This window comes from Nyctereutes procyonoides, unplaced genomic scaffold (assembly GCF_905146905.1).
Source record: "Nyctereutes procyonoides isolate TBG_1078 unplaced genomic scaffold, NYPRO_anot_genome, whole genome shotgun sequence".
Lineage (NCBI taxonomy): Eukaryota > Metazoa > Chordata > Mammalia > Carnivora > Canidae > Nyctereutes > Nyctereutes procyonoides.
Window position 1 is genome coordinate 17,615,131 of NW_026575044.1, and position 18,721 is coordinate 17,633,851.

The 18,721-nt window shown below is 52.3% G+C and overlaps 1 protein-coding gene across 2 annotated transcripts in view; it reads left to right on the forward strand.

Moving 5' to 3' along the window:
* The window catches only part of LOXHD1 (lipoxygenase homology PLAT domains 1), a 162,838-nt gene that overhangs the window by 123,534 nt on the left and 20,583 nt on the right, over positions 1 to 18,721 (forward strand). The window contains exons 29-36 of one of the 2 annotated variants that reach the window (XM_055324162.1): positions 94 to 248; positions 4,133 to 4,342; positions 4,476 to 4,611; positions 6,465 to 6,673; positions 7,572 to 7,757; positions 10,437 to 10,564; positions 17,296 to 17,413; positions 18,242 to 18,416. In XM_055324162.1, the coding sequence (XP_055180137.1) occupies positions 94 to 248; positions 4,133 to 4,342; positions 4,476 to 4,611; positions 6,465 to 6,673; positions 7,572 to 7,757; positions 10,437 to 10,564; positions 17,296 to 17,413; positions 18,242 to 18,416 (1,317 nt within the window). The remainder of the gene's footprint in view (positions 1 to 93; positions 249 to 4,132; positions 4,343 to 4,475; positions 4,612 to 6,464; positions 6,674 to 7,571; positions 7,758 to 10,436; positions 10,565 to 17,295; positions 17,414 to 18,241; positions 18,417 to 18,721) is intronic. The other variant, XM_055324163.1, reaches the window with a different exon arrangement.

The following is an 18,721-nucleotide window of genomic DNA, read 5'->3' on the forward strand; positions in this document are numbered from 1 at the left end:
TCCTGCCAGTCCAGTTGTCTCGGTCCTAAAGCCCTGTTATTCTTTTCTTCCCTTTGTCCATCTGTCTGTGCGTCTATTTGACTGCCTGGCCAGTCGTGCTGTACTCGGTGCAGATCTTCACGGGGAACGTTCCTGGGGCAGGGACAGACGCCAAGGTCTACATCACCATCTATGGAGATCTGGGGGACACTGGGGAGCGATACCTTGGCAAGTCGGAGAACCGTACCAACAAGTTCGAGAAAGGGACGGTAGGCGGCACACAGCATTTACCCCCTTCCCTCCGGCTCCCGGGTCGGTTGCCTGGGGCTGGCTCTTCTCGGTCCCAGAGGCTGCCCATGAACCCCGTGCGGTGCCCTGCTCCCTGGGCGCTTCCCCCCTTGGAGTGGCTGAGCCCCTCTCTGAGCCTGTGCATGGGCCCTGGGTTCTGATCTGAGGTGGATGGAGAGCAGAGGGCAGGGTTTGAGCAAGCCAGCAGGGGGTTCATCATCAGAACATCCGGCTCACTGTGGGCGGTCCCCAATGCGGGCTGATCATCACGTGGCGGGCTGAGGCCTGCGTCTACCATTACCCTCCCCAACTGGGGCTCCACGTCTGTGAACGGGCTAAGCTGTGCTGTCAGAGCTCTGGGCAGCAAGGAGGCCCGAGGGAGCTGCGGAGGGATTAGAGGAGCAGAAGAGGACCCCTCAGCCCCAACTAGAGTCCACCCTGCCCTGGACTATCTTGGGGCAGGGGGTGGGAGGGTGGGGGCAAGAAAGGCCTCTGTTAAGCAAAGGGCACTGACATCCTGTGGTTTCAGGGAAAGGAAGCTGTCTGTCCCTCGGCCTGGTTCACCCCCCCCCCCCCGCCCCACTGCAGCTCGGCTGTCTCCGGGGCCCTCTCTGCCTAAGTCCCTTCCCTCCATTCTCCGGAATCCTCCTTCCCCCCAGGCCAGGCTGTAGCTGCAGGGCCATCAGAGCGAGGCAGCCCGACTGCCCGTGGCTGTACACATGTGGGGGCTTCCTGCATCGACCAGCAAGGGTTTAACAGGGGTCTCCTTAAGCCGGAACCCCTCAGCCGGACATGCTCCTCGGCACTGAAACGTTTCTTACTTGTGAGAAGGAAATTGGCTCCACAGCAAGGATAGTAGTGTCATCTGAGCAGATTTGCAGCTAGCTGGTGACCCTCTAGGCCAGGCCTTCTGGAAGGAGTCCCAGCCAGGCCTCGAGGTCCCGGGGGAGTCAGGCCCTGGGGCTCCCGTTCATGTGTTCAGTCATCCAGGTAGGAACTACTGGATACCCTTAGCTTTGGTCTACTGCTTCTGGAGTGGGACTCCTGGTGTGATAGCTACATGAACCCCTGGGCTGAAAGATAGGACAAGACATGTAAGAACACTTTGTGTCGGGGGGAATAGTCTCACCCACACAGGTGAGATATAATTGTTTGCTGCACGTATAAGGTAGCTAATAGGAGGTCTGTCCATTTTGGGAAAAAATGGAAGGCAAAGTGGCCAAGCAACACAAGTGGTGTCCCGGACTCTAGGCTGGGGGCAGGATTGTCAAGGTCACTCATACGCTGGAGTGGGGCATGGCCATGCTGTTAGGTGGGCAGACCTGTGGCTGGGGCGGACTGCCTGACTTCACATCCTGTGTGATCTTGGGCAACTTACTCAGCATCTCTGTGCCTCAGTTTCTTCCACCGTAAAATAAGTTCACTGAATTAAAACACCTAACGTGCCTGGCTCTTTGGAAGCGCTGAATGTGGTTGAGGATGGAGGGGAGTCCACCTTCCCCTCCCCTCGCTGGCGCCTGGAGCCAACGTCTGGACAATACATTGTAAGACAGCAAGGCGCAGCACACAGCTGACCCCTCGATGTTTCTTGGTGGCCAGATCCACGGAGCCAGCCACGGAGTAGGCACAGTAAATATTTGTAGGGCACTTTAACGCATGAACTTCTAAGTGAAGGTGATGCAGTCCATTCCCCCTGGGTTCGGGGTCAGATTTTTCTGTTTTAGCACTTGTTACATCCTAAGAAGAACCTTGACCCTAGTCCCCACCATCCCTCACCCTCCCTTCCCTCCTATCGAGGGGGGTGAGAGCTACTTCTGGTTTAGTCACGGATGGTTCATGGGATTTAAGTTCACTGTTGAGTATCTAGAAGCTTCCATTTCTCTGATCATTTCTTCCAGAATACAGAAGTTCCCCCTAGACGCCCCCCCGCCCAGGAGCACCCACTTCCAGTCCAAAGCCAGGTCGGGAGTTTCCCCCTCCTGCACGGCCCTTAGATCAGCCCTGTCAGCTCCTTAGCCCCCACTTTGCTTACCTGACTCATGGAATCACCTGGGCTCCCCACTGCTTCCTGCAGCCTCCTCATTTGACCCCTCTAAATCTGATAGTCATTCAGCCCGGCCAGGGGGCTCTCCACTAACCCCACAGAATGCCCCATGCTCTCTCCTGTTTCCAATCCTTTCTGGGCATCTTCTCCATGTCTATGTGGCTGTGCCCATAGAAAATCCATAATGCTATTCCATGCTTTTCATTTTTTTACATAAAAGACATAAGCCTCTGTGAATGCTTCTTCAGTTCACCTTTGGCATGCAATGGGGTACATTGGAAATCTTCCTATGTCAGGATATTCTTTTGTGTTTCCAAAGATCTTATTTATTTATTTGAGAGAGAGAGAGAGAGAGAGAGAGAGAGAGAGAATAAGCCGAGAGCAGAGACAAGAAGAAGCAGGGTCCCCACTGAGCAGGGGTCCCCATGCAGGGCTTAATTCCAGGACCCCGAAATCATGAACTGAGCCGAAGGCACACAACTGACTGAGCCACCCAGGTGCCCTTTGTCAGGACATCCAAAAATAGATGGCGCTGGCTCATTCTTTGTAACCACCACACTCGTGACATTCTACACACAACATCCCTGTGATTATTTAACCATTCCCCAAGCACTGGATGGCACATGGCTCCCAGTTTTCCGCTGTAAAAGCTTGCGATAAAAATCCTTGTGCCCATATATAAAGGTGTCTCCTCAGGACAGAAGAAAGAAGTGGAATTGCTGTGTCGTAGGATGTGCCTGCTTTTCCCCTAATGATCTTAGCCACTGGTCAGAGCCCTGTGGCCACCACGGTCAGCTGTGTAGTGCTCACCTGCAGGTTCCTCTGCCTGCAGACTGACCTGCCTCGGTACCCAGAAAGCCCAGCCCCCCATCCTTAGCTTAATGCCACCTTCTGAAGAGTCTTCCCAGCCCTGCCTCTAGTCCATGGACAGGTGGCTGCTCCTGCACATGGGCTGTAATCACCCACTCCCTCCCCTCCCTGCCCTGGGCCATGAGAACCCCAGGAGGGGCAGAGGCTTCCTAATCATATTTATCTCTGGGTTCCCAGTCCTCAGGAGTCACTCAGCACATCTCCCATCTTCTGGAGGAAAAGCGCTGTCAGGGTCACCAGCCTCTCCTCCCCTGGGCCAGGCTCCTGCTGGCCACATTCAGCCTGTGTTTTGACCACACCTCACCTAAGGCTTGGAACTCTGCATCTCACTGAGCGATCTTAGGATTCAAGTACCCAAGAGTGTAGCAACACTTCACCGATGGGATGATTAGGGACCCAGAGGGCTTAGCATCACACCCCACTTCACACCTGCCTGCACCTGCATTCCAAATGTTGTCCCTCGGCTCCTCAGCTGGGCCTCCACCAGAGCATCTCCCTGCTCTGTCTCCTCTCCCGGGCCTGGCCCTGTGGCTCTTCTGACTGCCTCGCAGCCTCCCCCTGGGAATTTCAAGCACCCTCCACCTCCCGCCATGACTCCCTCCAGCCTCCCACCTGAACTCATGCCGATATTCAATGTAACCAAGGACATCCAGGTACCAGGATCAAGCTGAGCTCCCTTCTCTGCCCCATGCCCCCTTGCATTCCATATTCCAGACATCTATAAGGGTTATCCCAGGAGGAACAGGGATAACCTGTTCCTGCAAAACGGGACCATTGTGGAAGTGAGGCCTCAGAATACACCATGCTCTGTGCTAGAGACATGTCCAGTCCAGCTGGGAAGGTCTGTTCAGCCCGACGGCTTAGGGGAGTAGAAGGTGCTGGATAGTCAGGGTTGCCGTGGGTGGAGGTGGGGCGCACCCCCACCCAAGTGCCCACATCTGGATCCCCCAGGCCGACACGTTCATCATCGAGGCCGCTGACCTGGGGGTCATCTACAAGATCAAGCTCCGCCACGATAACACCAAGTGGTGCGCAGACTGGTACGTGGAGAAGGTGGAGATCTGGAATGACACCAATGAGGACGAGTTCCTGTTCCTGTGCGGGCGCTGGCTGTCCCTGAAGAAGGAAGACGGGCGGCTCGAGAGGCTCTTTTATGAGAAGGTACGGGAAAGGCAGCGGCGGGCCGGCCGGGGTGGGGGACCTGGCTCAGCTATGGCTTGCCCTCTTCGTTGCGCTGCGCGCCGGGGCACAAGGTGCCCGCGCTGTAGGGGCCGGGCCGTGCTCTTCTGGGCAGGAGTACACGGGGGACCGGAGCAGCAACTGCAGCAGCCCGGCCGACTTTTGGGAGATCGCCCTGAGCTCGAAGATGGCCGACGTCGACGTGGCCACCGTGACGGGGCCCATGGCCGCCTACGTGCAGGAGGGTCCAGGTGAGCAGAGGGGGCGCTCAGCAGGGCGTTTGCCCTGCCACCAGCTGACTTCTACCTAAAGCTTAGTGACTCCCACAGCTTGCCTGCTTCCCTGCCAAGCGCCCTGCAAGGGCAGCCACCAGCCCTGTTGCAGAAGGGGCATCAAAGGCCAGGAGGAGTTAGGGAGCCGATGCCCCTAATCTACTGGCCCGCCACCAGGGTGGGGGGCATCGCTGTACACTCTGCCCTCACCCAGACCCGCGGGATATAGATTCAGCCCCCAAGGGCCCGGGACAGTTCTCAGCGGACAGGCACCAATGGCCACCGGGAGGACCCCTGGCGTGTCCGTTGAGAGCATCACCCAGAGGACCTCGGCCTCGCAGACTGAAGGCACAGTGCGATGTGGTGAGGGAGGGGAACAAGTCCTAAGATGGTTCTAGGAGGACTAAGTTCCATTTCTGGTTCTGACAGTGATGTACGTAGCCTTGGACAAGCCACGCTTTCGGCCTCCGTTTTTCCCTCCTTCAAATGATATTGTAATGTCCTGACAAGCTCATTCTTCCAACCGGATTTTTGAGATAGAGCAGTTCTGAGTTGGTTTATCTGACACTTAAAGTTACCGCCTATCTGGTCAGCTGTCTTAAGTGTGGAGTGTTGACAAGCACCGTGTTCCCCTCCAGGGGACCGTGTGGAGTGGGGAGGTCTCTGGGGCTGGGCAGAGAGAATCAGTCGTTTTATATTCCACCTTTGCACTCTGTGAATAAATGACAGGACCCACAAGAAAATGGTCCTCCTGAATTAAGCACTATGATCAACTGCGAAAGGCCAAGTCCCTCCCCCGTGCAAAGATGAAATAAGGCTGCAGGCAGGTACAGAAAACAATGCTGGTCATTCCAGCTTAGAAGGGCTAGTTTGGAAACTTTCAAAGAGATAACAAATTGCATGACCTATAGCCATATAACCTATAACCTATACCGGAGCATTATCACCCAGGACATTGAGGAAGATGATCCCAGAGAAGGGTTTCCAACTTGTATCAATTAGTAGCTACAAGTGACCGAGAAAAGATAGTGGTTTAAAGAGTGAAGGATTTTTTTCTTTTCTATCACATAAAATTTGAAGGTAGGCACCTGGGACAGATACAGCAGGTTCCAGTGAAGTCAGGGACTTCTATCCTAAAGATTGCCTTTGGTTCCAAGACGACTGCTGGAACTCCAGCCATCACATCCACATTCCAAGCAGAATGAGTGGAAGGGGAAGGGGCAAAGGGTCTTCCCCCCAGCTAAGTCAGAGGTGTCCCCCCAGAAACCCACCCAACAGGGTCTGCTTATTTCTTCTGAGTACCCCTAGCTGCAAGGAGAAGAATTACTCTCACTGGGCAACTGGAACTCTAGGCTGCACCTACCTGAGCCAGGCTTTATGCTGATTAATCTGGTCTCTTTTGGAAGTGGATGCATCCTAGAATTTTCATTTACCATATCACACATACAATGAATACTGTTTTATTTTTCCTCCCCCAAATTCCTACTTTCTGTGAGACTTCATTTTTGCCAGCCTTATTTATGCTAGAAAGCTTTTCAGGCCTCTGCCCCCTGTACCTGGGGAAAAGTTCTTGTTCTCACGCCCACCTCACACGCGAGAGCTAGGTGCCACTAAGGTCATTGGTCGGCAGGACTCTCAGAAGCAGCAAAGATGCTCTTTTAAGATGATCTCCCCTTGGGAGATATCAGTGTCTCATTTATATCAGTGTCTCAGTCTGGAAGTTTCCATTGCACTCTGTGTCAGAGGCAGGGGGGCTGACCTCTGTGCTCCTCTGTGAGCCCACCCATGTCCACCTGGCCCATCCCGACGCTGGGCCCCGGGGTCTCTTGCAGTCATTCCCTACTATGTGTCGGTCACCACCGGGAAGCACAAGGACGCGGCCACTGACAGCCGGGCCTTCATCTTACTCATCGGTGAGGATGATGAGCGCAGCAACCGCATCTGGCTGGACTTCCCCCGGGGGAAGAAGGGCTTCGACTGTGGCTCCGTGGAGGAGTTCTATGTTGCAGGCTTGGATGTGGGCATCATCAAGAAAATAGAGGTGCTGGTCCCCGGGGTTCTGGGATGGTGCCCTGCCCCCAGGGGAGGAAGGAGCCGACCAGAACACATCAGGAGGCAGGGTGCAGGGCAGGCAGGGAAACTGAGCCCCCACCTCAGAGTGGGAGCCCCCACCTCAGAGCAGGTCTTCGGGGGAGGCCACATGGCTTCCTCCATCAACTCGGGGACCTTGAATGAGCCACTGTCCTGCCAGGTCTCTGTCTCCCACTGGCCCAGTGAAGATGCCTGGTGTATTCTTTTCCTATTGCCGTGTAACAAATGATCACACACTTAGCACAATACTTAGAGGTATGATTTCCCAGTTTTCCAGGCCATGAGTCCAGCTGTGAGTTAGCTGGGTCCTCTTCCCAGCATCTCCCTGGGCTGACGTCAAGCTGCTGCAAGGACTGTGGTCTCATCTGAGGTGGGGGGTCCTCTTCCAACCTCACTGGTGGTTGGTGGAATCCATTTCCTTGCAGTCGTGGGAAACAAGGATGCCAGTTCCAGAGGCTGCACGCATCCCCTGTTGCATCACCTTCTCCAAAACATGGCAGTTTGTTTTTTCCAAGGCCCGTAGGATATGAACTCTTCCACTTCAAAATCTCTCTTGACTTTGTCCGTCTCCGATATCTGGACCCTCTTTTAAAGGGCTTGCTTGATTAGGTCAGGCCTACTCAAAATAATCTCATGATTAAGTCAAAACTCTGATTAGAGACCTTTGTTTTATCAGCAAAACCTCCTCACTGCACGAGAGGGACCTGGGTCAGCGTGCGCAGAGCACAGTGGGAGGAAGCACCGAGGAAGGGGAGGGTGTAGGACGACAGGAAAGGGGATGCTGAGTGGCGAGGGCTTCCTTCCTGGTTTCACCCAGACCCTCACAGCCCTGGTGTGTCCCCTCCCAGCTGGGCCATGATGGGGCCTCGCCCGAGAGCTGCTGGCTGGTGGAGGAGCTGTGTCTGGCTGTGCCCACCCAGGGCACCAAGTACACATTGCGCTGCAACTGCTGGCTTGCCAAGGACCGAGGCGACGGTGTCACCTCCCGTGTCTTCGACCTCCTGGATGCCATGGTGGTGAACATTGGGGTGAAGGTATAGAGAGGGGTCTGGGAGTACATACTGCATGGCGAGGGCAGTATAGGTTGGGCTCCTAGAGCAGAAGGGGAGACAAAAGTGAGGGGAGCGGGAGACTCATCGCTAGGGCACTGGCTGGGGCTGCGGCCGGGTACACCAGCCACACTCACTTTGCTAGGAGCCAAGAGATTCCAGACTCTTTGGGCTTGCTGCTATGTGACCTTGAGCAAACACCTGGCTTCTCTGGGCCTTGGTTTTCTCATACGATATAGGGAAATAATGCTTTCCATCCTGTTCTGTGTGAGAGCTTGATGAGAACAAATCTTGCATCATCGAGGAAGAGCTTTAAGCTCTTCATAGATGCACAGAGTAATTTTTTCCCCAAAGGCACCCTCAACACCCAAGGACAGTGATGGGGCAAGATAGCATTTGGGGGATACCATGTGCCTCGGGATCTTGCAGTGCAGTGAGAGCTGCCTGCATTAAGACCTTCTTCAAGGCAGGAGCTCTGAGCTCCTGTCCTGACCCCACCTCTCACTAGCCAAATGACCTGGAATAAAGTTGTGTAAACTCACAGGTCAGTGCTGGAGGCCTGAGTGCGGGATCCCAAAGATACATGGCCAGTTGGTGGCTCTTATGACCCTACAGAAAAGCTATGGGGTCAACATAATGCTCCAGCCCTTGTCTCTGTTCCTGAATCCAAACCAGTGGGCTATAGATTTAGGTCAGAAGTTGTCCCACAAAAGATAAGAAGAAATCACTCTGGATCTGAGTGTGCCCTGCTTATATTATATATGGAAACAGAAGGAAGAGCTGAATTTGGGGCTCTGAAAACCTTGACAGACAGCAGTGTGGATGACTGCCCCTCCCCTGCTTGAGAGCCAGAACACAGAACTTTCCACAGCATAGATCCACTCCCCTCCCTTACTCAGACATCTCCATCTGTGGCCAGACGGATGGTGTGGGTGAGCATACAGTTCATCTAGGGACCTCTGTCCTGACCCAGTTCCCAGCATGCATGTGGGCGTGAGTGTGTCTGCGTGTGTACCGCCACCCTCCCTGCTCCCCAGCACACAAGCACACCCCACTCGGTACAGCTGGTACAGCTGTATCTCCTTCTGAGCCCTTTAGTCTGTGGAAATGCAGACCCACGCCCCTATTATTCATGTTACAAAAGAACACAGGTTTATCCCTTTGCAAAGAACCACAGGGTTCTTTGGACTGGCCGTCTCCCCAGGAGATATCAGACCAGAATTACAAAAGCTCCATTTCTGTGTCTCTTTCTGGAAACAACCTATTACCTAAAAAGAGATGGGTCTGTGTAAAAGAGAGAAAGATGGGCCCAGAGAACATGACAGTCTGGAGGGACTGGCCTTAAGGGGCCAGTCTCCATGGGGTCCCCAAAGCACTCATCTTGATTCTTTCTATTTTTCGTGCCTGTCTGAATAAGAGCAAAAAAGTGTCAGGCTGCCTTCATGCCCAATAGCTCCTCCTGCCACCACGATGCCGTGTTAAAGTCTGAGAGGGTTTTCTGGATAAAGCAAGAGGCTCTTCAGTCATTACCTGGGCAAACAAGTACTGAACTTGTCCTCTGGGCCGTGCCTGCAAATACTACTTCTAACCTTCTGGTATCATGGCAAAGATTCTAGATGCAGCTTGGAAAGCACCCTGCATCCAGCATCCAATAGGCAGGACGTCAGGGGCATGATCGCTGTGACAAATAACTTGGGTTCTGAGTTCAAGGGCAGTAGAGACATAGGGGGTAATGCAGTGTAGCAGCCACAAGGGGAAGGGAAGGGCCAGGTTTATTCAGAGGAGATGACCAGCCTGGCATTTCCTTGGCCATGTGTGCAAACCTCTCCTGAGCCCTTGGGACCCATGCTAGTCCTTGGGCACCTGGCAGGAGGGAATAGAGTGGGAAGCCAGGACCAAAAGACCCTCCAGAACACGGGTAGAGGTGGCCTCTCTTGCTACAAGGCTGCCTCTGAAGAACCCGTGCGGGCACTGTCGCGGGAAAAGCAGGCAAGTGGAGACAGACAAAAGGAACGCATCCTCTTTGGAACAAACCTCAGGTCAAAAGGCAAAACCCCAACCTGGAGAGCAGATCACGGACGCAGTGGTTGTCCTAATTCACAAGTGATTAGAGCCAGAGCTCCTTCCAGTGTCACTGCTCATGGATGCTCAGGGTGGGGATGCTTGGGATGGGTCTGGAGTCGCTGCTTCCTGACCCACAGTGCATGGCAGGCCCGGCGTGGGCCCCGGGGTGAACTGTCCATGACTCTCACAGCTCTACAAAACCTTTATCCCTGTTCCTCAGTGGAGAAAGCAGAGGCTGAGCCGGGTAGGGGAGCTCAACAAGGTGGCGGACCCTGAGCACAAATGGCATGCTGGGTGGCTCCAGAAGCCACTCTCCTGCCACCACGTGCTGCTCAGTTGCAGGAGCTCAGGCTGGGGCTTGATTGGCAAAGACATTGGTGGGTGCTGGGACTCAAAGTCACGCTTCTAACACACACACGTTCTCTGTCAGGAGCTGAACCCCTCTCTAGCACCCAGCTGGACACAGCCAGAGACACAGAGCTACAAGGCGTTAGCCATTGATCAGAGGAAGGGCCTTGTCCAGATCGCCAAGCTGGGAGGTGCCCCGGGGGAGAGCGAGGCAGGCCTCGGCTCAGGACCCGCATCCCTCTTTCCCGGCAGGTGCTCTATGAGATGACGGTGTGGACGGGTGATGTGGTCGGTGGTGGTACCGACTCCAACATCTTCATGACCCTCTATGGCATCAACGGCAGCACAGAGGAAGTGCAGCTGGACAAAAAGAAGGCCAGGTATCCAGAGGTGGCCTCTGCCCCTTGCCCCTCTGCACATCCAATCCACCAGCCTCCAGTCCTGCCCTGCCTCAATCACACTGTTTTCCTCTGTTTCCCCTCCTACCCTGGCGCCTTCTAGCCTCATGCCCTTGTTGTGTGATTCCTCCCTCCTAAAATGCTCTCCATCCATTCTCTTCTGTCTCAGGAACTTTCTCTTTCAGGGGCCAGCTCAAATCTACCTCATCCAGGAAGCCTTCTTTGATCAGCTCAGCCCAAAACACCCCCCTTCCTTTATTTCTTTCTTCCTTCCCTCCCTTCCTTTCCCTTCCCTCTCTCCCTTTCTTTCTCCCTCTGTCACTTAAACATATTTGCTGTACGGTCTGTGTATTAGTTGATGGCACGGTATCATCATGATTCCCCTGCTTTCACTCCCTGTGCCGTGGTGATTGAAGATGCTTGCATTAGGGGAAACTGAGTGAAGCGGATACAGAAATTGTCCGATTTTTGCAGCTCTCCTATAAGTCAAAAATGATTGCCAAATGGAAAGCTAAAAGAAGTTTTTGAATATTAGAAAAAAGTGATTGGACACTTAGTCTAGGGTAGGCACTGTCTCAGACCCAGGAGACAGGACAACCAGGAGGAGAAAGAGGATCCCCAAACTCACACAGAGTGACACCAGAGGGAACTGCAGCAACAGCAGGAACACCCGAATGACCCTCCTGCACACCAGGCATCGCTCTGAACCCACTGAGTGTACTGACAGAGTCCCTCCTCCCTGCAGCTCTAGGAGGACCATTATTATCGTCCCCTTTTTGATAAGAGAGAACTGAGACACAGCGAGGTGAAGTTGTGCTGTTGAAGATCTCATGAGCAGCAGGCTGTGGCACTGGGAGCTGCACCTGCGAGGCCCCCCAGTCCTAAGCATTAGGTTCCACTGCCCCTTAAGGGGTCAGATGACGATAAAGGTGGCCTTCCTATAGTGCTCACTGTTGGCACCTTTCACTGAATTTCTGATACAGACAGGTCAGGGTTTGGGCTGGTTTTTGATGTTCAGCCGTTGTCCCCCACGCCATCCCTGGCCCTGATATGTGGTTGGGTATCAGAGTGAAGGTGACCCGGAGTCCAAGCTGGCGGTATGGACCAAGTCCCGACCACTGTCTGCCTTCTGGTGCTCAGGCCATAGTCTGGCCTCCCAGGATGCTTGCTGCAGAAGTGGCGGGGCACGCTTCTGTCATCCTATTTGGCCTAGCTGCTCTCTCCTTGGACTCTCATGCTCTTTCATGCTCTTTTAGCCTTCACCTCTATGCTCTGGCCCTAAGCTCCGTCCAACCCCAAAGTTCTATGGGGTTGATTTTTTAAAAATGAATTATCCCACATCAATATCCCAACTCATTTCCCAGATGTATGCAGACCTAATTGCTGGTGGGAGACATAGACACCATTTTCTGGCAGTACTTGAATTCCAGAAGTGTTGCTTGAGAGTCACATTATCATACGGCCATATTGTAAATGATTTGAGGCACCTGTTAAAGGATTTGGTTTTTCTCCATAAAGACTTGTTTTGTGCTGAGAGCCATCCTTCCTTAACCACTCTGGTTTGCAAGCTCAAGGCTCTTACCCAAGGCAAATATTGCCTTATTTCATTTACAAGTGGCTCTGTTTGACCTGTGCAGTGTTTTGAGTGTCAACATCTTGGCTCAGGGACCTGGCAGTAAGACTCACTGGGCTCGTGACATGTGCACAGCCTGTCATTGTGCAAGAAGACGCTTCCCCCAGGAAATGGTGTGTGACCGGATAGGAACCAGAAACGTGCATGCGTACACACAGGAGGTATTATGTGGGTTTGCTGGCTGCAAAACTGCCCTCTTGCCAAATACTATACCCAGAAGCCAAAGTCCATAGCAATCCACTCACCCCACTCCTCAGCTGAAGTCCCCAACTTCTTATCTTGCCACTTTGGGGAAAATGGTTCTGGTAAACTAATTCACACTGAGATCCTGGTGAATTAATGTGGCATCCAAAAAGATAGCATCCTCAAAAGATAATGTGTAAACCAAGGAATGAGTCTCTAGTGGCGGAATTTGAGTCAAGTGGTGTCCCATAGGAATAGGTGCCACTTTTAGATGTCTCTGCTATTTTTGCGTGTGTCTTTTTTTTAGGGAAGTCAGTGCCCATAAGGAATCATTCCTAGGCCCAGTAGAGACCTCATGCCCTGGTAGATTCCTTGTTCTGGAAGCAAAGAGAATTCAGAGTTCTGTTGGGTCTGCCCAAAAGAGTGGCCCCATGGATTTTACTAGCCTTCAGTGCAAAGAAGATGAGGAGCTGATCCCAAGGGACTGCCAGCAGAGGGAAGATCCCAGTGGGGCTCCAGTTACCGTATCACGAGGCAGTTAGGAACTATTGGACCAGTGACCATGGCCAGGGCTTTGATAAGCTGGTAAGTTTTGTATCTTTCTCACTTGGGAACTCACACGACCCGGTTGGCATTCATGCTCTGAGAATGGAGAGGGCCCATCTCTGGGGACTTCACGGGAAGGAGAGGTGTTAGGGAGGCTGAGTCCTTCTCTCTTCTCTCAGTCGGGCTCAGAGACAAGCCTCAGGGGAGAGAAGAGGAGGGCAGGCTGCCTTTGAGGGCACCCAGGTCAGGCAGTTGGTGAGTCCCAGCCCCCACTGCTGGGTCAGCCCTCCTGACACATCATCTTCAACCTGGAGGCCATGCTTTATAAGGGCATTGGAGGATTTGAACACGCACCAGGCCTGACCATGGCACTTGAGGATGACAGGTACTTAGAATCTGTTTGAAATTCCTTTGACTTTGGTCTGCGCTCAAACCACTGCAAAGATGCTCGTGCAGTATGGATGCAGGCAGGTGGATTCAGCTCCCTGTTGCCTCCTTATGTCATGGGGGCATGAGCCCTGTTCACTTATCTTAATGGTCCCAGAGGAGAGATCTGAGGAGCCAGGAGCTGTTGGTTCTGCCTTTGACCCCCCTCCCACCCCCCCGGGCACGTCAGCACCCGTGGACACTTACACCACCACTGAGGCAGTGGTCCGGCCACTCACCAATCCCTAGAGCTCCCCTTGTGCCAGAGTTCCAGGGAAGTCTGCCCCCATCTGCCCCCTATGGTCCCACAGTGCTCCATCCATGCCCCTTGGGGATGTGAGAAAAATGTACTACTAATCTAGTGGCTTCAACCAACAGGAATGTATTCTCTCACATTCCCTGAGGCCAGAAATCTGAAGTCAGTATCACTCGGTGGAAATCAAGCCCAGCCACACCTCCCTTCAAAGGCTCTGGGGGAGAATCCATTCCTTGCCTCTTCTGGCTTCTGGAGGCTGACCTACTTCCTTGGTTTGTGGCCACATCTCTCCAGTCTTCAAGGCCAGTGTCTTCTAATCTCTCCCTACTCCATCTTCACATCACCTCCTCCTTTGTGTATGTGTCAGATCTCTCTTTGCCTCCCTCTTATAAAGACACTTGTGACTGCATTAAGGGCCACCTTCGGGGCACTTGGGTGGCTCAGTGGTTGCGTGTCTGCCTTCAGCTCAAGGCGTGATTCTGGGGCCCTGGGATTGGGTCCTGCATCCGGCTTCCTGCACGGAGCCTGCTTCTCCCTCTGCCTGTGTCTCTGCTTCTCTCTGTGTGTGTCTCTCATGAATAAATAAACAAAATCTTAAAAAAGGGGGGGGCCACCCTCTTGGGGAGGGTAATTTGTCCGCTTACCACAGGGACTATGACATGGATCTGAAAACCTTGTTATATAAGGAACAGTTGCAAGTTCCAGGGACATTTAAAAAATTTTTTTTGATGTTTATTGTGAAATATGAGTGGGGATAGATGTCCTCTTATGATCTATATAGTTCAGCAACCTCATGTCTCTTTGACAGAAACTAATTAATTGTATCCAGCCCATCCATTCATATACATGCAACAAACATAAGATCATAACCTATATATGTACATAAATCGTAAATACAGAGCAAAACCTATTCAGTCACCCCCAGGCCGGGAATTGAACATTGCAGTTCACTGTACCTCCCCACCCCTAGAAGTAAACATTATCTTTGCTTTTAAGGTAGACACCTTTTTGCTTTCCTTTATGGTTTTATCCCTACCCTGTGTGGGCCTCCCTAAACAATTAGCTTCCATTTAGTCTGGATTTCAGTGTTATGGAAGGGAGTCAGCTTTCAGGTATTCTTTTATGTCCTGTTTCTTTCCACGACATTAGGATTTTCAGATTTCTCTGAGCCACTAAGTGTGGCTGTGATTTGCTCATTTTCACAGCTGCCTAGTATTCCACTGGTGAGGCCTAGAGAAGAGAGGGCAGTGGCCTGTGGCACAGGACTGGGGAGGGAAGAAGAGACACCAAATGTGTCCACACTGTTGACAATGACAAAATTAACGCTAGTGGGCAGAGCTGGGGCCAGTGAGGGGAGGCCCAGCTCAATGCAAACAAAACATATTAGGAGTTGTCCAAAGAGGGAAAGAGCTGCCCCAGGATGACATGGGGCCCATCACTAGAGGTGACTAGATGGCCATTGGTAGAGAGAGTCCAGCCTGGGAGCAGTTTGGACTAGCCTGAAGCTGCAGCCAAGGTTCTGATCCCAGCCCTTCCTGAGAGCCCCAGCCATGCCTCTAAGAGCACAAAGGTAGACTGCCTAAGCAGCTGCCCCAGCAAGGAGGGCTCTGGACCCCACACCCTTCTTCCCAGTCTTCCAGACAGCCCCTTCACAGGCTCCCTAACCACAAACCTTCTGCAGCTTCTTAGCAATGTCTAAAATTCTTCCAGTAAATAGTTACTTTTTCACACTAAATCTCTGGCCCTGGTTAGCTCTCCAGTTCTTCTATGTCCCAGAGACCAGTGAGTGAGTGGGTGCTAGGCCCTTTCCCAAGAACGGCCTTTGTTGGGGATGGTGGGGAACAGAACGGAAGCAGAATAGGAAGGGATTGAGACACAGCCAAAAGTTGCACTCCCCAAATGCCATCTCTTCAGCTGCTGAGTAGAGGCTCCTCTGAGCAGAGGAGCAGGGCAAACCCTGGATCACTTTGAAAGCTCTATTTTTCTGAGCCAGAGACAAGAGGGCCTGGATCAGAGGCTGACCACCTCTCCCAAGGTGGTCCTTCGATGTGGGAGCTCTACTTCGTGTTGGCTGAGGTGTCTCGGGGGATCTGGGGCAGCAGGAAAGAGGCGACTAAAGAATCATGGAGGGATGAGGGGCCATGGAGGGGCCTTTGCTTCAGATGCAGGCCTCTTGCCCTGAGGAAAGAGGGTCCATCCATGTGTAATTGTGGTCTAGCCTATAATAAAGGGTGAAGGGGGCAGAATCACCCACTCTTTAGTCTTCTAGAGGAAAAGCTTATTTCTTTCTCCCTTTGATACCTGTCCCACCCTAAAATCTCCATAAAACACAAAGCAAATAATTCTAAAGTTCCTTTGATCTGCAAAATTATGCACACCTGGTGAGGAATCGACTAGTTGGAAGACTATTTGAGAGAATCTCCAATATATGATATGAACTTGACAAGGGGACTTGTGAGTACCTCCTCCTAGTTTCCACAGGACCAGAAGGACAGGCAGGGCTTAAGTTCGAGCAGAAGGGATTTAGGGCAGACTGCTGGGAGAATGTTTTCACTTCTAATAATCATAAAATACACATGAGGAAGTCATCAAAAAGTATTAGGCCTGTGTTCCACCACTGTCTCTAAGACAAGGAGTAGTTCTTGGTTTGCAGCATTTTCAGTCCCAGGCCCGCTGGCTATGGCCTCTGTTTTTAAAAATATGTCTTTATACAAGGAAGCACAAATGCCATGCCACATCCTATCTTCAGTACCAATTGCATTATCCCCAGGGGCTTATCAGCATCATCATCTGGAATCAGCAGTCAGGCAATCAGCACTGAAGGTTGCATTATACATGTAGCAAGGTAGGAAGAGCAGTAAGAAATCGAGATAGAGCATCTCTGAGATGATGAGATCACTCAGCAGAAAAACAGTGATAGTAGCGAAAGCACTGTGACCTTCTATTTGTCTGCCACTTAATAGTAGTCGTAGCATTACCCAATCTAAGGCCCCAGTGCATTTAGTTTTGCAGGTTATGTATAGAAAAATGTGAAGGGCACCATCTAGAGTTGAGCAATGGGGGATCCCTGGGTGGCGCAGCGGTTTGGTGCCTGCCTTTGGCCCAGGGCGCGATCCTGGAGACCCGGGATCGAATCCCACATCGGGCTCCCGGTGCATGGAGCCTGCTTCTCCCTCTGCCTATGTCTCTGCGCCTCGCTCTCTCTCTCTGTGACTATCATAAATAAATAAAAAATAAAATAAAATAAAATAGAGTTGAGCAATGGACAGCCTGCCCCACCGTTCGTGGCAGCCCTGTCATTCCTATAATCTCATTTAAAGCTTTGCAGGTATGGAGTTCCTTTCACTTTTTGCCATTGATTTCACATTCATTTGGTCCTCCTGACAGCTTTGGGAGGTGCAGGACCAGTGTCATTTCCCCCCAGACTAAGGATGAGGAAATCAAGTCCTAGAGAGAAGCGTAGACAGCTCTAAGTGGCTAGCAGAGTGAGATTAGGACCCAACTGGGTTGGTGCAGAGCCATTGCTATCAGCTAAATTCACTCAAGTCAGTCTTTCAGGAACACATCTGAGGGGGAGTCACTGGGTGCCTTCCCTCTGCCCCTTCACCTTGGCCTGACCCCTTGCCATAGCCAGCGTCCTCACTTCGTGCACCACCTCTTTTCCCCCAGATTTGAGCGGGAGCAAAATGACACCTTCATCATGGAGATCCTAGATATTGCTCCATTCACCAAGATGCGGATCCGAATTGATGGCCTAGGCAGCCGGCCTGAGTGGTTCCTGGAGAGGGTAAAATGTCTTCCTTCCACCTGCTGCCCAGCCCTTCCCCCTGCTTTTCTGGGTTATCAGTGGACCTGGCTGAAGAGCAGATGTCATCTGGTGTGCCTTTGGGCGTGAATTATCCAGAGAACAGGGTTTTACTTATTTGTGCCAGCATGCGCTGTCAGTATAATATGGACAGAGATTGAGTGTGCACTTCTTGGAGGAGGTGAATTGGGAGAATTGAGAGAGGAGCAGCAGAACTTGGGCAGCCGAGTGCTACTGGTGGGCACGTCGGGCTGGACAGCAGAGAGCATTAGGTGCCCCTGTGAGCACATGTGAGGTAGCTGCCTCTTTTTCCATCTTGGGCTCTGCTCTCCTGGATTCAGTCCTTGAATGTCCCAGCCACCAAAGGCTATTTGTCCTGAGTCCCTGCAGGCTCCTACTCCCCTGTTCAGACATTAGTGGATTTTTCTTGAGCCAACAATATGGTTCCCACACCAAGGACGACCTGGCCAGCTTCAGGTATCTGTGGCTGTTAGTGTTTGGGTTGATCCGTCTTTCTGTCATTCATTCAACAGATGTTTCTTACATATGATGACAGGTGCCTCTCAGAAACATGTTTGGATGAATTACCCATTCCCAAATCCCCAAACTAAGGTTATCACAGCAGGGGCTTCAGAATTTGTGCAAGGCTTACAGCGCAGGGTCTTTGTCCCAGAGAGTCTAAGTCAGAAGAATCTCCTTGGGTCTGGAATCATAAGTCCCTGGGGTTAAGCCAAGGGGGCTGCATAATTAGCAGGCGGACAACTGGTGGAGGTGAGGGAGGGTGTTCCCACACTGACTCTTCTCACCCAGATCCTCCTGAAAAACATGAACACCGGAGACCTGACCATGTTCTACTATGGAGACTGGCTGTCCCAGCGGAAGGGCAAGAAGACCCTTGTGTGTGAAATGTGTGCTGTCATCGATGGGGAGGAGATGATGGAGTGGACCTCCTACACTGTCTCAGTCAAGACCAGTGACATCCTGGGTGAGTCAGGGCATCCCCTCCCACCTATCAGGCTCATATCCCCCTACCTTTGCCCTTCCTCAAATTCTGGCTCAGGCCTGGGGCTCCGGTCAGGCTCTCATTTTCCTTTGGCTGACCTTCCAAATGTTAGTCAATGCAAGTCCTTTCCACCATGGGTCACTTTCTGTCCAGACAAAGCATTTCTTCTCAGTGACTGAACTGGCTCTGTCCCTCCTCCCTCAAGGAGGTCTAGGAGAACCTGATAAGACACTATGGTCAGAACTTTTGAAAACTATGTGGGAGCATGACTCATGACCCTATCTTCC